Consider the following 21,279-nt stretch of genomic DNA (forward strand, 5'->3'; position numbering starts at 1 on the left):
TAGACACCCAGCTCACATACCCATATACGCAAGAGTCAAAATGCATAACTGTACGCCAAACACACCTCTGTGACAGGTGCACAGTCATGTGTAAGCACACACATAAGAGGAGACATACACACTCCCATACTGACAAACATAGGAATATACACACAGGAAAACACCTAGCCACCATAACATATTCTGACCCATGCATCTGATTACTTATACATGTGCAGATGGTGGTTTCTCACACACATACACACTGCCCTTCCCTGCCTTCTCCCTAAGCTCAGCTCCTCCCTCTGCCCCCTCCCTTTGGCACAGAGTAGCCACAGGATGTCTAGGGGAAGCACTCCTCAGGGACAGAGGCGGGTCACTGCCCCCTCCCTCCTCTGGCCCATATCTTATCCTGTCCTGGTCCATATTCTTTGCACCAAAGGTTCCTGAGGAGGTGCCAGTTCAAAGGCTGAGGTGGCCCTGCAAAGAGGAAGAGGCGGCGGCTGTGGTTGGGAGGCTTGTGGGCCAGAGGCGGGGTGATGGGGGAGAGGGAGGAGATCCTAGGAGGAAGAGGGGGAGGGAGGCTGCAGGCAGTCCTACTCAGGCTGGGGAGCCTGAGGGGGAGGTGGTGTGAGGCGGCAAACCAGCGTGTCTGAACCTGGGCCCTGTAGGGGCCATGCCCTAGGCCCACCATGAACCTGGAAGGGCTGGAGATGGTCGCTGTGCTCGTGGTCCTCGCTCTGTTTGTCAAGGTCCTGGAGCAGTTTGGCCTCTTTGAGCCTGTCTCCTTGGAAGGTAATCTAGGTGTCCTGGCATGTCTGAGCTGCTGGCTGGTGGGGCAGCTGCCCCACAGCACTGGGGAGGGTGTTTGTCTGTTTTCATGACTGGGGGCAGGGATGAGCAGGTGAGTGATGAGACAGGGATCTGGGAAGTGAGTAGGGGTGCTTGGGGGATATGACATCTGGGAGAGGTGAAGAGGAGGCCTCGAGGAGTAGATACGGAGGGAGGAGGGAATCTGGGGGACAGTGTCAGGAGGTGATGAGGGGTACAGTGTGGGAGGACTGGGGTGTGGAGATGAGGAGGTGAGGGGATTCTGGGGGATACCAGGAGGGGTCTGGAGATAGGGAAGGAGTGTCTGGAGTAGAGGAGGGAGGTTCTAGGGATCCTGAGATAACACCAGATTTCTGGGGGGGGTCCTTTTTGGAATCAGGGACCCACCATGGTGCCTGTGCATCTTCTCCACACCTCCATCCATGCAGTGTAGCTTATGGGGTGTGTGGGCTCAGTGTGTGAGAGACACAGGGTGTGACTTTGTGTTCCTGTATGTGAGAGAGTACAAAGTGTGTAACTGTGAGCTTGTGTATGGAACAGGGATGTGACTGTATGTGTGAGAGTGACAGGGCATGTGGCTTTGTGAGAAGGTGGATGTGGCCAGGCCTGAGTGGCACAGTGTGTGGCTGAGCCTGTTTGGGTATCAGGTTGTGCATATGGCTGTTTCCAGAGTTTCCTGAGGATATACCAGCTCATACCCAAGGCTTGGGAGGAGGTGGGTTCTGGAGGGAAGAGTGTGAACATTGTGAAGGAGACATTTATAGCCCAGCTCTGATTGGGGATGAGGAGTGGATAAATCAGGGACCCTACTTCCCAAGCCCCCTTGCCTCTCCAGGCTCCTATCAGGATCCAAGTACAGAATGGTCTCCAGGGCCTAGACATTGGGAGTGGAAAATCAACTCCCCTCCCCACCCCACCTGAAAGTCAGTAGGGAGAGTAATATTGGGGTGGAGAGGAGAGCACTTCTGCCTCCCCCCTTGGGAGTTTTGACCTCCCCCTCCTCTTCACAGCTAGAACTGTGTAACTCCATAGCATGGCTGTTCCCCAGTGCCACCAGGGACAGGAAGACAGACTAGAACCATGACGGAGGACTGCAGGGTAGATACCTGGAAGAACTGGAAAAATATGAAGGAAGCTGGGAACAAGAGAAGGTGCATGAATTGCCTGCTCTAGGGTTCAGTAAGAGCAGAAAACTCTTAGCTCACCCTCCATCCTCTGCTGCATTTATTAGGGTGGAGTGGGGAACAGGGCCTGGACCTAGATGAACTGGGACAGCTGGGCTGAGCTTGTTCTCATTCAATCTGGAAAAGGTGAAATTGATTGAGTTCTAACTTGCCATTCATTTTAGATGGGAAAGGGGAAAGAGGGGGCATCTGGGAATCCCAGGCGCTTTGGGCTGAAGGCAGCCATTCTCTTCTCACCTTTAGAGGAGACAGAGGCTTGGAAACAGATAGGGGGCTGGGGTAGGGGGCAGGAGAGCCACCCCGAGTTGGGCGACTACACCATTGGAGGCTCCAGGCACAATCCGGCTTCGGGAAACCAGAGTCCAGGCTAATGGAGCCCTGGGCCGGAGGCCAGGCCACCATCGATCCCCCTGTCTGGCCCACCACCTCCCTCCCACCTCTCCATGGCTTCTGGGGTGGGAGGGAGGTAAGGATGTGTTGAAGTAGAGGAGGTGGTTACTCACCCAGCTACCTCCTGGTAAGGGGGCCTGGTCTGGAGGGTGAAGCCTGGATTGGGAGGGTGGGGTATATGGAGAGGGAGTAACCTTTAAAGGAAGTTGGACCCCTCCGGGAATGGACTGAGGCCAACTTTAGCCACTGTGTCAGATCCAGTGGGCTCTGACCTAGGAATCTAGATGCAGTGCAGCTGGGAGACACACAGACACACAGACACACACACACACACAGTAACACTGAGGGTCCTCTGGGGGTGCAATTAGAGCTGTAGAAAATGTGCAGAAATAAGGGGAGAAGAAGGGAAGGGGAGCCATGATCAGTGGGCCCTGGATAGCCCCACAATAGACCAGAATACTCCCCTCCAAGATCTCTTATTGCCTCAAAGTTTACTATTATTTCACCCTCAAAGAGCAAGCATACTGGAAAAGACTGTGAAGAGGCCGCAGTTTAGGGTAGATGAGTTAGCTGATGAGGAACCCTGCCCTTTGGCAGAAAGATTCTGGGCGCCTTGGAATGAGGAGGGGTTATAGGAAAGAAAAGTGGGTGTACCCAGGAAAAATGAAGCCTCTGTGGGTGAGGTATTGAGGTAAGCCTTAGATATCTGGATGCCATGGGGACCCAGGGCACAGTGTGATATGGGTAAGTGTCATGACAACCTTGATATGTATCATAATGTTATAAGGTCACAATGTCATAGTGTTCTTTGTAGACTCACGTGTCATGATGTCCCAGAGGCATTGTGTGTTCTTGTGTGGTTTGATCATGCTGTATGTGAGATGGCCTGTATGGGTCTCCATGTGTGTGCACCCTGTTTTACTTAGGTCACATTTGTATTTGTTTGTTAAGGAGTAGCAGTTCATAGTGTGTGTGTGTGTGTGTGTGTGTGTGTGTGTGTGTGTGTGTGTGTTGGAGCATACATATTAGACCATCAGGTGTGAGTTACTGGATTTCAAGCTGTCACTGGCACCCATGACTGTGATGTATTGCTCTACATGTCACTATACACGCCTGTCACTATAGGTATGTGTATGAGAGAGGTGTTCTTACCCAGGCAATCCTTGAGTTGGACATCATCCTGAGAGGTCCAGCCATGGCACTTGAGCCAAGGGTACTAGGTCAGCAAAGACACTGAGGCCACTGCCACCTCATCCTTGCTGCCTTGCTGTCATCCGCCACGTCCCATTAAACAAAGTGCCTAAGCCTCACCTCTATGGACCCACTGGGCTCCCCTAACCCAATTCCAACCACCCTTGCCATTCCTTTCCTCCCCCTTAATTCCTCCCCCAGCCCCATCCCCAGATGGGGTTGATTTGTGACTGGTGGGGAGGGGACAGGGAACAGAGGGACAATGGGAGTTAATGCGCCTTCCCGGGGTCTTCTCTCTTCCCAGGCCACCCTCCAGGGCCCACTAAAAAAGCGCTGAAGCAGCGATTCCTCAAGCTGCTGCCTTGCTGCGGGCCCCAAGCCCTGCCCTCAGTCAGTGAAAGCAAGTGCCTCTCATGTGCTTCCGGGGGCGGGGCCCGATGTGTGTGTGCGTGTGCGCGCGCGCGTGCCCCAGGCCTACGCGTGTGTGTGCACGTGTGCCCCAGGCCTGCGTGTGTGCGCGTGCTCCAGGCCTGCATGTGTGTATGTGGGGGGGAGGGCGTGCCCCAGGTCTGCGTGTGTGGGGGTGGGGCATGCCACAGGCCTGCGTGTGTGTGCGCGCGTGCTCCAGGCCTGCGTGTGTGTGTGCGCGTGTGTGAGCGTGCTCCAGGCCTGTGTGTGTGTGGGGGTGTGCCCCAGCCCTGCGTGTGTGTGGAGGGCATGCCCCAGGCCCGCGTGTGTATTGAGGGGGAGACGTGCCCCAGGCCTGCGTGTGGAGGAGGGGGGTGCCCCAGGCCTGCGTGTGTGTGTGTGTGTGTGTTGGGGGGGCGCATGACCAGCGTGGGGGGGGCGGGGGATGGGTGCTGGCTGGGCTGCAGCATAAGGGGGCGTGGCTGCCGTGCTCATTTGCGACTGAAGCTAGCGTGTGTGAGCGTGGTCAGTTGGGGGCGGGGCCCGAGCGTGTGTGGGTGTCGCTGCTCCTGCAAAGGTGTGGGACCCGAGAGTGTGGGTGTGACCAGTGTGACCGGGCTGAGGCCTGAGCCTGTGTAGCTGTGGCGAGACCAGGCGACCGTGAGGGTCCGTATGTGGCTTAGCTGGGTTAGTGTCTTCAACTCCGTGCGGCCGTCCCCTTCCCCACTGTATTTTGGAACTCTGATGTGTGTTGCCTATGCCCCGACAGGATGGTGACAGGTGTAGAGGATGGCGCCTGCCCTCCTTCAGACACCAGGGTATTTGGGTTTTCTATCCCAGCCGGGTCCCCTCCTGAGTGATCTCGAGTTGAGTGACCTCGCTTTGTCTCTAGGTCTCCGTTTCCTTAGTTGGGCCTTGCCTACCTCATAGGATCATACTGCATTTTGCAAACCATAAAGGCCCGCCTTGTAGTTATTTGAGCGTGCTGTTGTGTTGGACATAGATGGGTCCCACACGTGGGTCGGAAAAGGACAGGCGTGAGTCCCGCAAGCTTGTGTGCATGGGTCCGTTTCGTGTGTGTCTGTGCTGGTTGGGTGTGTCTTCGCGCGGGCTGGGGTGTGAGGTTTGCTCTGAGTGTGAGGGGCCAGGTGTGTGTCTGCAGTTGGCCGGGTCTTCCGCTTTCTCGGTGACAGTTCGCTCCCTTCAGCATTAGCCGCCCCAGCCTCCCTCCGCCCCCACAGACCCCGCCTGCTGGACCCAGGTGACTTACGCTCCTGGTGGGGGCGGGGCGGGGCAGGGCGGCTTTGCCATCTTGGGGTGGGGGGCTCTTGCCTGGGGGCTGGATATTGGGGCCGGGGCGGGACTGAGTTGGGGTCGGGGGTGGGGTCTGGATGTAGGTTGGCTGAGCTGGGCGGGGCATGGCTTAGGCATGGCTGGGATAGATGGGGCTGGGCTGGGTGAGGGGAGGGGGTTGGGCGGGGCAAGGCCGGGGCTGGGCGGATCTGAGTTGGTCCTCGAAGGCCCGGAGCTCCGACCCTTAGACGCCCCCTCTTGAACGCGCTTTTCCCACTCCTCCCTTTCTGAAATGAAGATGCAGCTGGGGGCCTTCCCCTCCAAACAGGGATCCAGGGCCCAGGGGCGAGCACTGAGTCGGATCCCCGGCTCTGGGGCCAGGCCAGGCCTTGAACTGCTGATAGACCTCGAAGATAGCCAGCATCTTTTCTCCTTGCCTCAGTGTTCTCGGCTCGGGGCCTAGGGAACTGGCAGCCTGGTCTCTAGCATCGGATGGGACCGGGGGCGGGGAGGGGGTGAATGGGTCAGTGATTTGAAGATGGGTCGCGGAGGCCGGGCCTGAGGCGCAGCTGTCCTCACCGCTCCGCAGACAGCGTGGAGGATGAATTTGAATTGTCCACCGTGTGTCACCGGCCTGAGGGTCTGGAGCAGCTGCAGGAGCAAACCAAATTCACGCGCAAGGAGTTGCAGGTCCTGTACCGGGGCTTCAAGAACGTGAGTGCAAGGCGAGGCCAAACTCAGGGTGGGAACAGGAGGACCCAAGCCGGTCCACAGCTTCCCAGAAAGCATGGCTTGGATGCTTGAGGTGCTGGGTGGAAGGGAGGCAAGGCCCTGAGACTGAACTTCTAGCTGGAGGTTCTGGGGCGGGGCCGGAACGGAAGCGGCGCCTGTAGACTGTCAGTTTCGTTCCATGTTTTTTATTTGTGCACTGGGAAAGAAGTCTTGCCTCCCATCACATGAGCCACGTGGTGAGTCCTCTGGAGGCTTGAAGATTATCCCCCTCCCTGGGAGTCTTGGGCCATGGAGGGTGGGGGTGGTGAATGGAAGGGGATTTTGTCTCTGCCCTCAGCCTGGTGCCCTCTCTCCTTCCAGGAATGTCCGAGCGGAATTGTCAATGAGGAGAATTTCAAGCAAATTTACTCCCAGTTCTTTCCTCAAGGAGGTGAGGGGACAAGGCGCAAAGGGCAGCAGCTGTCCTTCTCTAGGCTGAGGGAGGGAGGGATTCTGGAGGGGCTGGGAATGCCAAGGTGATGGGGGGTATGGGGAGCTCCATAGAAGGAGGAAGTCCTCTCCTGTGTAGAAGCCAACTTCTCCACACTCACCCTGCAGACTCCAGCACCTATGCCACTTTTCTCTTCAATGCCTTTGACACCAACCATGATGGCTCGGTCAGTTTTGAGGTGAGCTGGGCGAGGTGGGCCAGGGAAGCCTGTTTCCTGGACTTCAGGGCCAGGATCTCCAGGCCAAACCCAGGGAAGGGGTTGGGTGAAGAGTACCTGAAGACACAGCTCCCTCCTGCCTCCTTCCCAGGACTTTGTGGCTGGTTTGTCCGTGATTCTTCGGGGAACTGTAGATGACAGGCTTAATTGGGCCTTCAACTTGTATGACCTCAACAAGGACGGCTGCATCACCAAGGAGGTGCAGGGCAACTGAAGGGCTGGGGGGCTGTGGCACTGATGGGGGTGGTGTGCAGAGGGTGATGGGAGGGAAATATGACCCATATATGCCCACAAGCAAGGGATCAAGGGAGGCTGGAGGCTCTGAGGAAGCATCCTCTTCTCTCTTGGCCTAACAGGAAATGCTTGACATCATGAAGTCCATCTATGACATGATGGGCAAGTACACATACCCTGCACTCCGGGAGGAGGCCCCAAGGGAACATGTGGAGAACTTCTTCCAGGTACTTGGGACTGGGTAGGCTGGAGGGCCCTGGAGTGAAGAGAAGGAGACCAAGAACCAGCAGGGAACTCACCTGACTTCTGTCTGCCTCTCTTGCCATCCCTCCTGTTCTCCCTGCCTGACCACCTTCTTGCAGAAGATGGACAGAAACAAGGATGGTGTGGTGACCATTGAGGAATTCATTGAGTCTTGTCAAAAGGTACAGCTCCCTGCCCTCGACATTACCCTGACCTGGACTCAGGCCTGATTTAGTAATGTAGGGAAAAACTTCTTTGGGCAGAATACCACCTCCCCATCTCACCCCCACATTTCAATCCTATTCCTTTGTGGGAGGCTTACCCCTTCCCTACCTCAGGTCTCTCTGGGCATCTCCTTCCTCTGTGCCTTTGAATGTCCCCATCTGTGACTCAGTGTCCCTCTCCCTGTCTCTGATAAGCTCCTTCTCTTTCTGTCTCTTCAATCTGCCTCGCTCACACCATGGCCACAGGATGAGAACATCATGAGGTCCATGCAGCTCTTTGACAATGTCATCTAGCCCCCAGGAGAGGGGGTCAGTGTTTCCTGGGGGGACCATGCTCTAACCCTAGTCCAGGTGGACCTCACCCTTCTCTTCCCAGGTCTATCCTTGTCCTAGGCCTCCCTGGGGGCTGGAGGGATCCAAGAGCTTGGGGATTCAGTAGTCCAGATCTCTGGAGCTGAAGGGGCCAGAGAGTGGGCAGAGTGCATCTTGGGGGGTGTTCCCAACTCCCACCAGCTCTCACCCGCTTCCTGCCTGACACCCAGTGTTGAGAGTGCCCCTCCTGTAGGAACTGAGTGGTTCCCCACCTCCTACCCCCACTCTAGAAACACACTAGACAGATGTCTCCTGCTATGGTGCTTCCCCCATCCCTGACTTCATAAACATTTCCCCTAAAACTCCCTTCTCAGAGAGAATGCTCCATTCTTGGCACTGGCTGGCTTCTCAGACCAGCCTTTGAGAGCCCTGTGGGAGGGGGACAAGAATGTATAGGGGAGAAATCTTGGGCCTGAGTCAATGGATAGGTCCTAGGAGGTGGCTGGGGTTGAGAATAGAAAGGCCTGCACACAATGTGATTGCTCAGGCATACCAGGTTATAGCTCCAAGTTCCACAGGTCTGCTACCACAGGCCATCAAAATATAAGTTTCCAGGCTTTGCAGAAGACTTTGTCTCCTTGGAAATGCCCCAGAAATTTTCCATACCCTCCTCGATATCCATGGAGAGCCTGGGGCTAGATATCTGGCATATCCCTGGCATTGCTTCCTCTCCTTCCTTCCTGCATGTGTTGGTGGTGGTTGTGGCAGGGGAATGTGGATAGGAGATGTCCTGGCTGATGCCTGCCAAAGTTTCATCCCACCCTCCCTGCTCATTGTCCCTGTTTTGAGGGCTGTGACTTGAGTTTTTGTTTCCTATGTTCTCTATAGACTTGGGACCTTCCTGAACTTGGGGCCTATCACTCCCCACAGTGGATGCCTTAGAAGGGAGAGGGAAGGAGGGAGGCAGGCATAGCATCTGAACCCAGTGTGGGGGCATTCACTAGGATCTTCAGTCAACCCGGGCTCTCCCCAACCCCCCAGATAACCTCCTCAGTTCCCTAGAGTCTCCTCTTGCTCTACTCAATCTACCCAGAGATGCCCCTTAGCACACTCAGAGGGCAGGGACCATAGGACCCAGGTTCCAACCCCATTGTCAGCACCCCAGCCATGCTGCCATCCCTTAGCACACCTGCTCGTCCCATTCAGCTTACCCTCCCAGTCGGCCAGAATCTGAGGGGAGGGCCCCCAGAGAGCCCCCTTCCCCATCAGAAGACTGTTGACTGCTTTGCATTTTGGGCTCTTCTATATATTTTGTAAAATAAGAACTATACCAGATCTAATAAAACACAATGGCTATGCACAGGCTGCCGTCTCTGCCTTTTGTCCCTCCCACCTACAAATACTATACAACCCCTAACTCATGCACCTGCAGCCTTTTAGATCCCCAAGAAAGTGGCTTTCTTTTCCATAGTTGGCCATACCTTGGCATGAGACTGAGACATAGGCTCTGCATGAATCTCCCTCCCACACAGCCTGAGAGGAGACAAGGAAGGAAGGACAGGACACTGATGTCCCAAAGACTGTGCCAAGCAAGCTGTTTTTTAGCTGACATTCTTACAAGTTGAATCACAGATTTCTAATTTACAGACTTTTTAGTTAATCTCAAAGTGCTTTCTTTTGAGGGGGCTCCCTTTACTTTTTTTCTTCTTCTTTTTTTTTTTTTTTTTTTTTGAGACGGAATCTCTGTCTTTCACCCAGGCTAGAGTGCAGTGGCCAGATCTCGGCTTTACTGCAGCCTCCGCTTCCTGGGTTCAAGCAATTCTCCTGCGTCAGCTTCCCGAACAGCTGGGATTACAGGCGTGCGCTGCTATGCCCGGCTTATTTTTGTATTTTTAGTAGAGACAGAGTTTTCGCCATGGTGGCCAGGCTGGTCTCGAACTCCTGACCTCATGTGATCTGCCTGCCTGTGCATCCCAAAGTGCTGGTTCCAGGCGTGAGCCACCGTGCACAGCCCCTCCCTTTAGTTTCTAATGAAAGTTCCTTTGTGTCAACATTCCAACCTTGCCCCCAGTATAGATAAATATTTTTTTGTGTCCATACCCCAGCCAGGAATGATGGGGGAATGAGATGGAGTGGACCCAGTGCAGGTCACCATGAGGCAGATGGCACAAAGGATGACACGGACTTTGTGTGTTCCCACTCTTTCTGTGTTCTGCTCCTGCAGAGGGACCCACCAATGGTAGGTTCCTCTCCTCCTTTCTCTGGGTCACCATTATGTGGTGACTAAATTTCACCATCCATAGGGGAGTATCAGGCCTTCTCCTCCCTCATGACAAAGTCAAGGGGAGGGATATGTTGTCCAAGAAGCAAAAACTCACTTTTAGCGTCCATTGTTTTATCATCTGTGTTCCCTGCTTATATCATCAAAGAGCCATCTGCTCCTTGGGTCCTTGGGTTTCTTTGAGTCGTCAGCATAAAGATCTGATAAAAGCTGTGGGCCCATTATCGAGAAGAAAAAAAATGCAAGAATTCCCATGCATTTTTGTATCCCTTTAGCTCATCTAAGGGTCCTAAGTTAAGAACCTGTGATCCAGAGTGAGTGCAGCGGCTCATGCCTGTAATCCCAGCACTTTGGAAGGCTGAGGTGGGTGGATCACTTGAGGTCAGGAGTTCAAGACCAGTCTGGCCAACATAGTGAAACCCAGTCTCTACTAAAAATACAAAATTAGCTGGGCATGGTGGCACATGCTTGTAATCCCAGCTGCTTGGGAGGCTGAGGCCAGAGAATCGCCTGAAGTGGAAAGCAGAGGTTGCAGTGAGCCGAGATGGCACCACTGCACTCCAGCCTGGGCAATAAAGTGAGACTCTGTCTCAAAAAAAAAAAAAAAAAAGAACATGTGATCTAGTCTAACTCTCCATTTTATAGAAGAAGCAGGCTCAGAGAAGGGAGACTTGCTCAAGGTCACTCAGCGAGTTTGTAGCAGGACTGAGACTAGACTCAATCCCTCAAGTCTGTCAGCAGTGGCCTTTGGGCACAGTAAAGAGTCATATGTGGGCTGGGTGTGGTGGCTCACGCCTGCAATCCCAGCACTTTGGGAGGCTGAGGCGGGCGGATTGCAAGGTCAGGAGATCCAGACCATCCTGGCTAACACGGTGAAACCCTGTCTCTACTAAAAATACAAAAAATTAGCCAGGTGTGGTGGCGGGCGCCTGTAGTCCCAGCTACTTGGGAGGCTGAGGCAAGAGAATGGTGTGAACCCGGGAGGCAGAGCTGGCAGTGAGCTGAGATTGATTGCGCCACTGCGCTCCAGCCTGGGCGACAGAGCGAGACTCCGTCTTAAAAAAAAAAAAAAAAAAAGAGTTGTATGTGAAGGGTTGGATGCTGTGCATGTTATGCATAATCCAAGCAAAGGATTGTGCAGGCTGTGACAGGCTCTCATGATGCCTTCTGCTTTTCCTTTATGGCACTTCTCAGTTTGTAACTATATACTTACTTGGGTAATTATTTACTTGTCTTCTCCTATACACTGTAAGTTCCTGAGGGCTCCCTGAGTGCCTGGACTAGGGTTTTTTTCTTCACCATCTTATTCTTGAGGCCTGGCACATAATAGGCCTTCAGTAAATAATAGTGGATGAAAGGACATGGTGAATGTGTGTATACAATTACATAGGTATGGAGACACTTGTTTTTCTTTTGTTTGAGACTGGGTCTCACAATCTCAGCTCACTGCAACCTCTACCTCCCAGGTCCAGGTGATCCTCCCACCCCAGGCTCCCAAGTAGCTGGGACCACAGGTGGGCACCACCATGCCTGGCTAATTTTTTGCATTTTTGGTAGAGACAGAGTTTCACCACATTGCTCAAGCTGGTCTCGAACTTCTGAGCTCAAGCAATTTGCCCACCTCTGCCTCCCAAAGTGCTGAGATTACAGGTGTGAGCCATGCCTGGCCCAGTTTCCATTTTCGAAGGTAGATTCAAGTTTAGTGGAATTGAAGCAGAGAACTGCTAGTAAGCTGAGAAGTGCCCCAGAGCCCAAGCCTACAGATGAGATCCAGAAAAAAACAGTAGGTTGGCATTCAGATTGTCGCCCAGGCTGGAGTGCAGTAGAGTGATCTCTGCTCACTGCAACCTCCGCCTTCCGGGTTCAAGCGATTCCCCTGCCTCAGCCTCCGAGTAGCTGGGATTATAAGCACATGCCGCCATGCCCGGCTAATTTTTATATTTTTAGTAGAGATGGGGTTTCGCCATATTGGTCAGGCTGGTCTCAAACTCCTGACCTCAGGCGATCCACCCGCCTCAGCCTCCTAAAGTGCTGGGATTACAGGTGTGAGCCACCACGCCAGCTTCAGGTTATTTCATCTTGGCCATTGGTTGGGTTCTGAATGTTGTCAGCTGCTCCATCTCAAAACACTCTCCTTTCTTGCCTTCCAGTATTTCCTACTCTCCTGGTTTTCCTCAGGCCCTTCTGGCTACTCCTTCTCAGCCCTCCCTTATAGACTCATCCTTCTCAACTTGAATTTTAAATCTTAGGCCCCACAGCTCAGACCTAAGCCTCTTTTCCAAACCACCCCTAATCCCATGGCTTTAAACACCATCGATATGCAGAGGCTCCTAAGTTTATATCCCCAGAACTCTCTCTTCTGAAATCTAAAACCTATCTATCCAATTGCCTTTTTTTTTTTTTTTTTTTTTCCTGTCATCCAGGCGGGAGTACAGTGGTGCAATCATAGCTCACTGCAGCCTCAAACTCCTGGGCTCCAGTGATCCTCCCACCTCAGCCTCCAGAGTAACTAGGACTACAAGTGTGTGCCACCCACACCCCACTAATGTTTTAATTTTTTGTAGAGATGGGGTCTTACTATGTTGCCCAGGTTGCTCTTTAACTCCTGGGCTCAAGTGATCCTCCTCTAGTCTCAGCTTCCCAAAGTGCTGAGATTACAGGAATGAGCCACCGTGCCTAGTCCAATTGCCTATTTGATATATTAATGTGGATATGTAATGGTTAAACTTAACATGTTCAAAATGGAGCTTAGATTCATGCCTTTCCAGTCTTTCCCATCTCAGTAAATGATACCAACATTCATCTAGTTGCTCAGGTCAAAATTTAGAAGTCTTCATTTCTTCCTCTCCTTCATTCTCCCTCCACCCCCATTTAATCAATCACCAATTCCACCACCAAAGGTACACCACCTCTCTCTGTCTCTGATGCTGTTTCCTAGCCCAAGCCACTATCACTACTCACCTAAATTACTCCTTCCTATTTGTGCATCTGAAGTAGCTCCTTGATGCAGTTGGTAGGTTTCTTCCCTTCATAGCCCTTACCACAAACTGTGAGTTCCTATGTGTGCACTGAATTTGTTATTGTCTGGTTCTCCAAACAGAATGTAAAATCTGTGAGGGCAGGGTCCTCTCTCATTCATTCCACCAATATTCATCATAGGTCTACTAAGCACTGTTTACTGTTGTAGGTGTTGGGGGTGGGTGGGGAGAGGTGTGGTATGGTGAGAAAGTGTATAGCAGTTATGTGGCAAGAACCACTCTTCAAATTTGAGGGACACAGAAATGGGGCCAACCTTCCCTATGAGACTGGACTGTGGAAAGTAGGAGAAATCGTGGCTACTGGCGGTCGCCATGGGATGAGATGTAAGGCAAAGAGGAAAATGTCATGAGACTAAGGACATCAGCCAGAATGACAGCCCCCAAATCTCCTGTCAACCTATAAGGAAGCAGCTGAGGCAAAATGACTACAAGTAGAGAGTTTATTATAAGCTTGAGGATTGCAACCCAGGAGCATAGATTCAAGTTGCCCTAAATAGACACTCTGATTAGTAGCAGTTACAAGTGGATTTTTATAGGAAAAGAAGAGGCAGTTCCTGAGTTATTTACCAAGAATTTACATTAAAATAACATAAGCTATTGACTGACTATATATTGTTAAACTATAGGGTATGTGTTAGAGTGTCCAGTACAACATTATTAGGTTAATTTATAGCTACTTGTGTGGCAACAGCAAGCAGTGTCAAGAGATGATTACCTAGCTCAAAGGAGGGAGGCGTAGGATGTGATCCTGTCATTTTATTCCTTTTTTTTTTTTTTTGAGACCGAGTCTCACTCTGTTGCCCTGGCTGGAGGGCAGTGGCACAATCTTGACTCACTGCAACATCTGCCTCCCAGGTTCAAGTGATTTTCCTGCCTCAGCCTCCCAAATCGTTGGGATTACAGGCACGCACCACCACGCCCAGCTATTGTTTGTAGTTTTAGTAGAGACAAGGTTTCAACATGATGGCCAGGCTATTCTCCTGACTTTCTGCCTGCCTTGGCCTCCCAAAGTGCTGGGATTATAGGCGTGAGCCACTGAGCCTGGCTGATTCTGTCATTGTAATGCCTCGCTGGGCCTATTTATTTTTAATTTTTAAAGATTTATTTATAGGGCGGGCGCGGTGGCTCAAGCCTGTAATCCCAGCACTTTGGGAGGCCAAGACGGGTGGATCACGAGGTCAGGAGATTGAGACCATCCTGGCTAACGTGGTGAAACCCCATCTCTACTAAAAAAAAAAAAAATACAAAAAACGAGCCGGCCGAGGTGGCGGGCACGTGTAGTCCCAGCTACTGGAGAGGCTGAGGCAGGAGAATGGTGTAAACTTGGGAGGCAGAGCTTGCAGTGAGCTGAGATCCAGCCACTACACTCCAGCCTGGGCGAAAGAGCAAGACTCCGTCTCAAAAAAAAAAAAAATTTATTTATTTTTTAATTTTTTAATTTTTTTTTTTTTTTTAAGAGGCAGGGTCTTGTTCTGTGGCTCAGGCTGGAGTGCAATGGTGAGATCCTAGCACTACAAGTACACATCACTATGCCTGGCTTTTTTTTTTCTTTTTGAGATGGAGTTTAGCTTTTGTCGCCCAGGTTGGAGTGCAATGGCACTATCTTGGCTCACAGCAACCCTGGTTCAAGTGATTCTCCTGCCAGGCATCTGCCACCATGCCCAGCTAATTTTGTATTTTTAGTAGAAACGGGGTTTCTTCATGTTGGTCAGGCTGGTCTTGAACACCCGACCTCAGGTGATCCATCTGCCTCAGCCTCCCAAAGTGCTGGGATTACAGGCGTGAGCCACCACGCCCGCTGTATTTTTATATTTTTCTAGAGACTGTGTCTGGCAATATTGCCCAGGCTGGTTGCAAACACCAACACTGCACCCAGCCATCTGGGCCTGATAATTTAAGAGGACTCACATTTCTCAGATAAAGCTTCTTTTCGGCCAGGTGAGGTGGCACATGTCTGTAATCCCAGCACTTTGGGAGGCTGAGACTGGAGGATCACCTGAGCCCAGGAGTTCGAGACCAGCTCAGGCAAGATGTTGAGAGCCCTGTCTCTACCAAAAATGAACAAATTAAATGAGTGTGGTGTCGGGCACTCACCTATAGTCCCAGCTACTCGGGATGGCTGAGGCAGGAAGATCCCTTGAGAACCCAGGAATTCAATACTTAAGCTATGATTGCACCAGCCTGGGTGGCAAAAGTGAGACCTCTTATCTTACAAAAAAAAAAAGTTGTGTTCTCAACCCCAACGGACCACAATATCCAGTGAAGCTGCTATGGCCCCTAACTCTCAGCACAGGAGGTTCCTTAAGAAAATGCTTGGCCGGGCGCGGTGGCTCACGCCTGTAATCCTGGGCGACAGTGAAACTCCGTCTCAAAAAACAAACAAAAAACGCTTGCTCCTAACGCCCATCTCAACAATCCAGGATTGAAAAGAAGAGGGACCATGAAAGTCCCTGAAACTACAAGTTGGGCTACGGCTAGAGGAGGTAAATATCAGACTGAAGTGTAAGATGGACATTACTAAGTCTTAATCATCATTTCATGTTTATACCTCACAGGCTGAGACAGATTTCTCAAGCAACATAAACGTAAAGTGCATTAGGACAGGACTACAAGAGAGCTCTGAGAACATACAGCGAGGAGACCCAAACCCATCTAGGGCTCAGGGAAGGCTTCCCAAGGAAGCGATGCCCATGCTGAGGCCCAAGGGATCTCATGCCCCACTGCACACACCGCGCGCTCCCCATTCCCAAACGAGGCAGGCTTTTCATGCCTCCCTACCTTTGGACTCTGTTGTTCGTTCCACTTTCTTGGAGTACTGTCTTCCCTCCCCTCCTGCTCAGTAAAGCTAACTTCACATCCTTTATAATCCAGCTGAAAAGTGAAGCCATGCCCACGGCCTCTCCCCAAAGGAGGAGTGAGTATCACCTGTTCTGAGCTCCAAAGTTCTTGGGGACACCTTGTGGGAACTGCGTGTGTGGTGGCTTGTCTCCACCACCGTACTGTGAGCTCATAGTGTTCCTAGAGCCCAGCACCAGGCAAGCTCTATAGATGTCTACTGAATGAAGCAATGAACGAATGATTTCATTTGAAATGGGATTAGGGGAAAATGATTCAAGGCAGAGGGGTGAGCTGAGCTCCTTGGAATGGTGTCTTTACCGAACCAAGCCTGGGTCAGGCAGATGTAATGAGCCCACATATTACAAGAATCTCCATAGAAAGTAGGTCAGTTCTTTCCTATCTCTTTAAGAACGAGAAGCCGCGGTTCCGCGCCTGCGCACTGAGAGAGTAAACACCTCTCCTTTTCACCTTCCCCCCTTCTCCCTATTGCCTCAACCGGCCGCAGCCTCCTCCCATACGCCCCTCCTTCGGGCCGGGTAATGGTCCGTCCCAGGGTGTCAGGCTTGTTCCGGAGGGTGGCAAGCAGAAATGGTACATTCCACTGCCTTCATTACCTTCTGCTTTTCGCGTCTCCTCTGTTCTATTTCCCCCTACCTAGAGGAGCTTAATAGGCTAGCCCCAAAAAAGGCGGGGGAGCCGGGCGGAGGGGACCGGTCTGAGCCGGTCTGCAGCGCAAGCGCAGTGCGGATAAACAGGAAGCGGGCGGTGGAGGCAGCAGCAGAGAGCTCGGGGCTTCGGGGGGAAACAGCAGAAGAACTAAGATTAACTGGAGGGCAGCAGAGGCTGAGAACGAGGACGGGAGCCTTGGCCGTCTTCTTCCAGCGAACGAGAGGTCACAGCCTCGCTCTCCGCTTAGGCTTCTGGCGCCCCAGCTTAAAGCTGAGGCTGCGGCTGACAAAGGACTCGCGCCGGTGCCGCCGCCCTTTTCATCCGGGCATTCGGGTCCCTGCGGAGAGGGAGGGGGAAGGGCAGAGGGGGAGGGGAAGGAGCCGGAGGGGCGCACACTTGGAGCTGAAGCCCTCTCCAGGGCTGCGGGCCTGTGGCCCAACGGACGGAGGCCGAGGAGGACCCGCAGAGGTGGCGGCGGCCGGGGGCAGGAGGATGGTGCAGAAGGAGAGTCAAGCGACGCTGGAGGAGCGGGAGAGCGAGCTCAGCTCCAACCCTGCCGCCTCTGCGGGGGCATCGCTGGAGCCGCCGGCAGCTCCGGCACCCGGAGAAGACAACCCCGCCGGGGCTGGGGTAGCGGCGGTGGCCGGGGCTGCAGGAGGAGCTCGGCGGTTCCTGTGTGGCGTGGTGGAAGGTGAGCGCCCTCCTTCCTGCCCCGCCTTGGCACTGACACGTTCTGTCCTCGGGAGGAGGGTGGTGGCGGGGCTTTTGGAGGCTGTAGAAGTCTGGAAAGCCTTTGGGTCTGAAATGTGGCCCTGCTAAAGCGAGGGGGAGAGACGAGATGTTGGGCCGAATCTTCTCGCACGTCCTTAGACGGCATCGAATTCCCCCCGGCCACTCACAAGCGTGACCCCACCCGTCTTGGGCTTGGAGCCAAGTCAGCTCCTAAGGAGACGGTGGTTAGGAGCCTGGTGCTGTGTTAGCCTCTGAGTTCTACTTTGTACCTTGGGATCTTATTCCCTAGGGTTGTCTGCGTTCCATTGAAAAAATGTGTATAGTTCCTCTGTCACCACCTTTTGTGGAAAATCGACCCACATTGACGTGCTTGTACTTCTGGAGTGAAGAGAAGCACGGTTGGCCTATAGTATTTCAAGTCCCACTTTGCTTAGAATATTTTTGTTGCTTCTCCCTACCCCCGCAAAGATTCATTTGCAACTTAGAAAATTACCCTCTTTCCCAGCTACTGTACTTTGCTGTCGAGGGATGAAGCTTTGGCTTTAATCACCGATTCTCAAAGTGTCTGAGATGCATAATTTGAATTTAGTGACCGCAGAAATGGCATTAAAAATGCCCTTCTCCCCTTTTTTCCCGTTTACAGTCGAAAAGAATGATGGACTTTTTTGGTAGTGAGAGAAAATTACCAGATGCTTGTTTTCACAGTTTCTGGATAAGAATGGATAGATAGTCCACCTTGCAGCTCTATAGAGGCACGAATCGGTTACATTATTGCTCTTTCCACAATTACAGCGTATATTTGAATTTTCTGAAGTATTTTGGCCGACTCAGAGTTTCCTAGATGTTTGTTTTATATCTCTCTTGTATGTAATGGCGTGGATAAGGGTAAAAAAAAATATTTTGAAAACCAAAAAGGTATGGAAAAAGGATTGCTCTCGAGGTTGGGAACATTAGCTTTTCTATTTTTTTCACCTTATAAATTAGAGTATTTTGTGAAAAATGGGTGGTGGTTATGGTACAGACCATAACAGGCTACTTTGCTGCTACAGTAAGGCGTGAAAGAGTTCAGCGAAGTTAACTGTCTTGCGGAATTTGGGGGACTACAGAATCGAAAACTGCTGTATAGCAGTTTTCTACTATGTAGTGTTCATCAAAATGGACTACTATATAGTGTTCATCAAAAATGATTGCGTTGTGTGACTTATATCGATGTATTTATTGGCTTGAGTGCAGGGAGATTTTAGAGAAAGAATCTGGTTTTTGTTATCAAAGATCTTGGGGTGGGGATGAGAGAGTGCTGGGAAATTTCGGAACTAGACTGGAATGAGTCTAAGGAAACTTGCCAACCCATTATACCTTCAGTAATAAAAGGAGAAAACTCATTTGGTTTAAATTGGTTTGTTTAGAATAGTATTAAAAGGCGATTCTTCCTATTTAAAGAACAGAGTTGTCTGCCATTCTGTCGTTTATTCCTCCTCCCTCCCTTGCCCTTGTATATTTTCTTAGTGACTGAGCACCTGAACCAGCACTGATTTTTTGTGTGTGTTTTGTTGTTTTTTTTTTTGGGGGGGGGGGGGAGGAGACAGAGTCTCGCTCTGTCGCCCAGGCTGGAGTGCAGTGGCACAATCTTGGCTCACTGCAACCTCCGCCTTCCGGGTTCAAGCAATTCTCCTCCTTCAGCCTCCCAAGTAGCTGGGACTACAGACGCAGGTCCGGCTAATTTTTTGTATTTTAGTCGAAACAGGGGTTTCACCGTGTTGCCCAGGCTGATCTCCACCTCCGGAGCTCAGGCAGTCCACCCGCCTCGGTCTCCCAAAGTGCTAAGATTACAGGTGTGAACTACCTCTACCTTGCCTGGCTTTTTTTTTTTTTTTTTTTTTTACTTTTTGATACCTCTTGGTTGGCACCAGCCCTAAAATGAATGAGCGTAGAAATACTATAGTTACTGCTAGGATTTCTTTCTTGTTTTCTTTCTATCACAAAACTTTCTTGGTTTTTAACTCATACTTTAACAGCATTGCTTCCTCTTTGCGGTGCCAGTCAACCGAAACCATGAACCTGACTCTCAAAATAGCCAGGGTAGGGTTTCTAAAAATTAAAACGTTTAAGCTAGACATTTGAAAAGTCTTTTTTTATATTGGAACAACTCTGAAAGGATGTTTAATGCCTACTCCTTAAAAAAAAATGATAATGCTAAGTGCCGTAGGGATGCTAAAGACTTGTATAGATCTGCCTAATCAAGAATATTTTATATTGGCCGGGTGCGGTAGCTCGTCCCTGTAATCCCAGCACTTCGGGAGGCCGAGGCGGGCGGATCACGAGGTCAGGAGATCCAGACTAGCCTGGCCAACATGGCGAAACCCCGTCTCTACTAAAAATAGAAAAAATTAGCTGGGCATGGTTGCGGGCGCCTTTAATCCCAGCTACTCGGGAGGCAGAGACAGGAGAATCACTTGAACCCGGGAGTTGGAGGCCTAGGTTGTATTGAACAGAGATCGTGCCACTGCACTCCAGCCTGGGCGACAGAGCGAGATTCCGCCTCAAAAAAAAAAAAAAAAATTTATATCACTTGTGAGAGGGTAACATTAGATTGTCCAGATGAAAGTGCTACAGTTTTATACATTGGTATGTAATGAATTTTAATTTAATCTGTCATTGTCCTTTTTGTGGTGCAGAGGAGTCATTCTGCATAGAGGTTGGAGCTAAAATTCATTCCAGAAATTTCTGTTTTAGACTAGTCTCTTTTATAGACTGTGGGGGTTTATGTAGAACATTTTGTGTTCAGAATGCTTTTATTAACCTTCTTCATGGTACTCTTGAGAGGCTGTCCTTATCTCTTACTGATGATTAGACTGAGACAGGTGGAAAGTAAAGGTTAGACAAGATGTAAAGTGTGTGGTTTGAGCTGTGATAAGCACACTAGGGAGTTCTAGATACCAGTTTGATGCTTATTCAACAATTTAGGTCATCGGTCTGCAAGTTTGTTTGCAGCAGTTTGCATAACTAATATTTTGTTCTCTTATAGGATACTCTGGGGCAAGTCACATTCTTGAGTTTTCTGTGTTTATTCTTTCCATTTAGGACCAGAAGTAACATTCTTGAATTTTTATTCAGACCTTTGCTCAGTAATTAAGATTGCTTGAGAGTTTGTTGTTTGGGCCAGTTAGGCTGTTGAATTTCTTGGGAATGCGGTTTCGGGCATTTTTTGATCCCTTTGATTATATCATTGTATCGGGAACTTTTTTTGAGAGATTGTTTTGCTCTGTCACCCAAGCTGGAATGCAATGGCGACAATCTTGGCTCACCACAACCTCCACCTCCTGGGTTCAAGTGATTCTCCTGCCCTAGCCTCCCAAGTAGTTGGAACTCCGGTCCTGGCCAGGAACTTTTTTTTTTTTTAAAAAAAAGGAGCAGGATCATAAAATTAAGTCTCTGATTTTTTTTTTTTTTTTTTTTTTTTTTGAGACGGAGTCTCCCAGGCTGGAGTGCAGTAACTGGATCTTGGCTCACTGCAAGCTCCGCCTCCCAGGTTCACGCCATTCTCCTGCCTCAGCCTCCCGAGTAGCTGGGACTACAGGCGCCCGCCACCTCGCCCGGCTCGTTTTTTGTACTTTTTAGTAGAGACGGGGTTTCACCATGTTAGCCAGGATGGTCTCGATCTCCTGACCTCGTGATCCACCCATCTCGGCCTCCCAAAGTGCTGGGATTACAGGCCTGAGCCACCAGGCCTGGCTCTCTCATTTTTTTAACTGCTTTACATGTTCATCTCCCCTCACCCTTTTTTTTTTTCCTTTTTTTTTTTTTTTTTTGTTGTTGTTGTTTGAGATGGAGTCTTACTCAGTCACCCAGGCTGGAGTGCAGTGGCACCATTTCGGCTCACTGCAACCTCTGCCTTCCAGGTTCAGGTGATTGTTGTTTCTCAGCCTCCCAAATAGCTGGGATTACGGGCATTTGCCACCATACCTGGCTAATTTTTGTGTTTTTAGTAGAGAC

At 51.0% G+C, this 21,279-nt stretch overlaps 2 protein-coding genes and 1 long non-coding RNA gene across 28 annotated transcripts in view; 2 read left to right on the forward strand and 1 right to left on the reverse strand.

Moving 5' to 3' along the window:
- Positions 1 to 15,910, forward strand: part of KCNIP2 (potassium voltage-gated channel interacting protein 2) — a 27,884-nt gene extending 11,974 nt beyond the window's left edge. For 3 of the 21 annotated variants that reach the window (XM_017944264.3, XM_017944255.3, XM_017944266.3), the window contains 8 exons: positions 5,866 to 5,990; positions 6,217 to 6,244; positions 6,369 to 6,438; positions 6,606 to 6,676; positions 6,807 to 6,914; positions 7,072 to 7,176; positions 7,312 to 7,374; positions 15,603 to 15,910. In XM_017944264.3, the coding sequence (XP_017799753.1) occupies positions 5,878 to 5,990; positions 6,217 to 6,244; positions 6,369 to 6,438; positions 6,606 to 6,676; positions 6,807 to 6,914; positions 7,072 to 7,176; positions 7,312 to 7,374; positions 15,603 to 15,890 (846 nt within the window). In that variant the 5' untranslated portion in view covers positions 5,866 to 5,877 and the 3' untranslated portion in view covers positions 15,891 to 15,910. The other 18 variants (XM_017944260.3, XM_017944259.3, XM_003904163.5 and 15 more) reach the window with 16 other exon arrangements.
- Positions 6,178 to 16,006, reverse strand: LOC116269418. Its single transcript, XR_004176917.1, has 2 exons — positions 15,826 to 16,006; positions 6,178 to 7,205 (listed from the first exon to the last, which is right to left on the reverse strand). It is a non-coding gene; the product is annotated as an uncharacterized LOC116269418 (long non-coding RNA).
- Positions 16,007 to 16,359: 353 nt separating this feature from the next.
- OGA (O-GlcNAcase) overlaps positions 16,360 to 21,279 on the forward strand; it is a 35,504-nt gene continuing 30,584 nt past the window's right edge. For 3 of the 6 annotated variants that reach the window (XM_003904159.3, XM_021943610.1, XM_003904160.5), the window contains exon 1: positions 16,366 to 17,245. In XM_003904159.3, coding sequence (XP_003904208.1) covers positions 16,474 to 17,245 — 772 coding nt within the window. In that variant the 5' untranslated portion in view covers positions 16,366 to 16,473. Of the gene's footprint in view, positions 17,246 to 21,279 lie in introns of all 6 variants that reach the window. The other 3 variants (XM_021943608.2, XM_021943611.2, XM_021943609.2) reach the window with 3 other exon arrangements.

This window comes from Papio anubis, chromosome 11, assembly GCF_008728515.1.
Source record: "Papio anubis isolate 15944 chromosome 11, Panubis1.0, whole genome shotgun sequence".
Taxonomy (NCBI): Eukaryota; Metazoa; Chordata; class Mammalia; order Primates; family Cercopithecidae; genus Papio; species Papio anubis.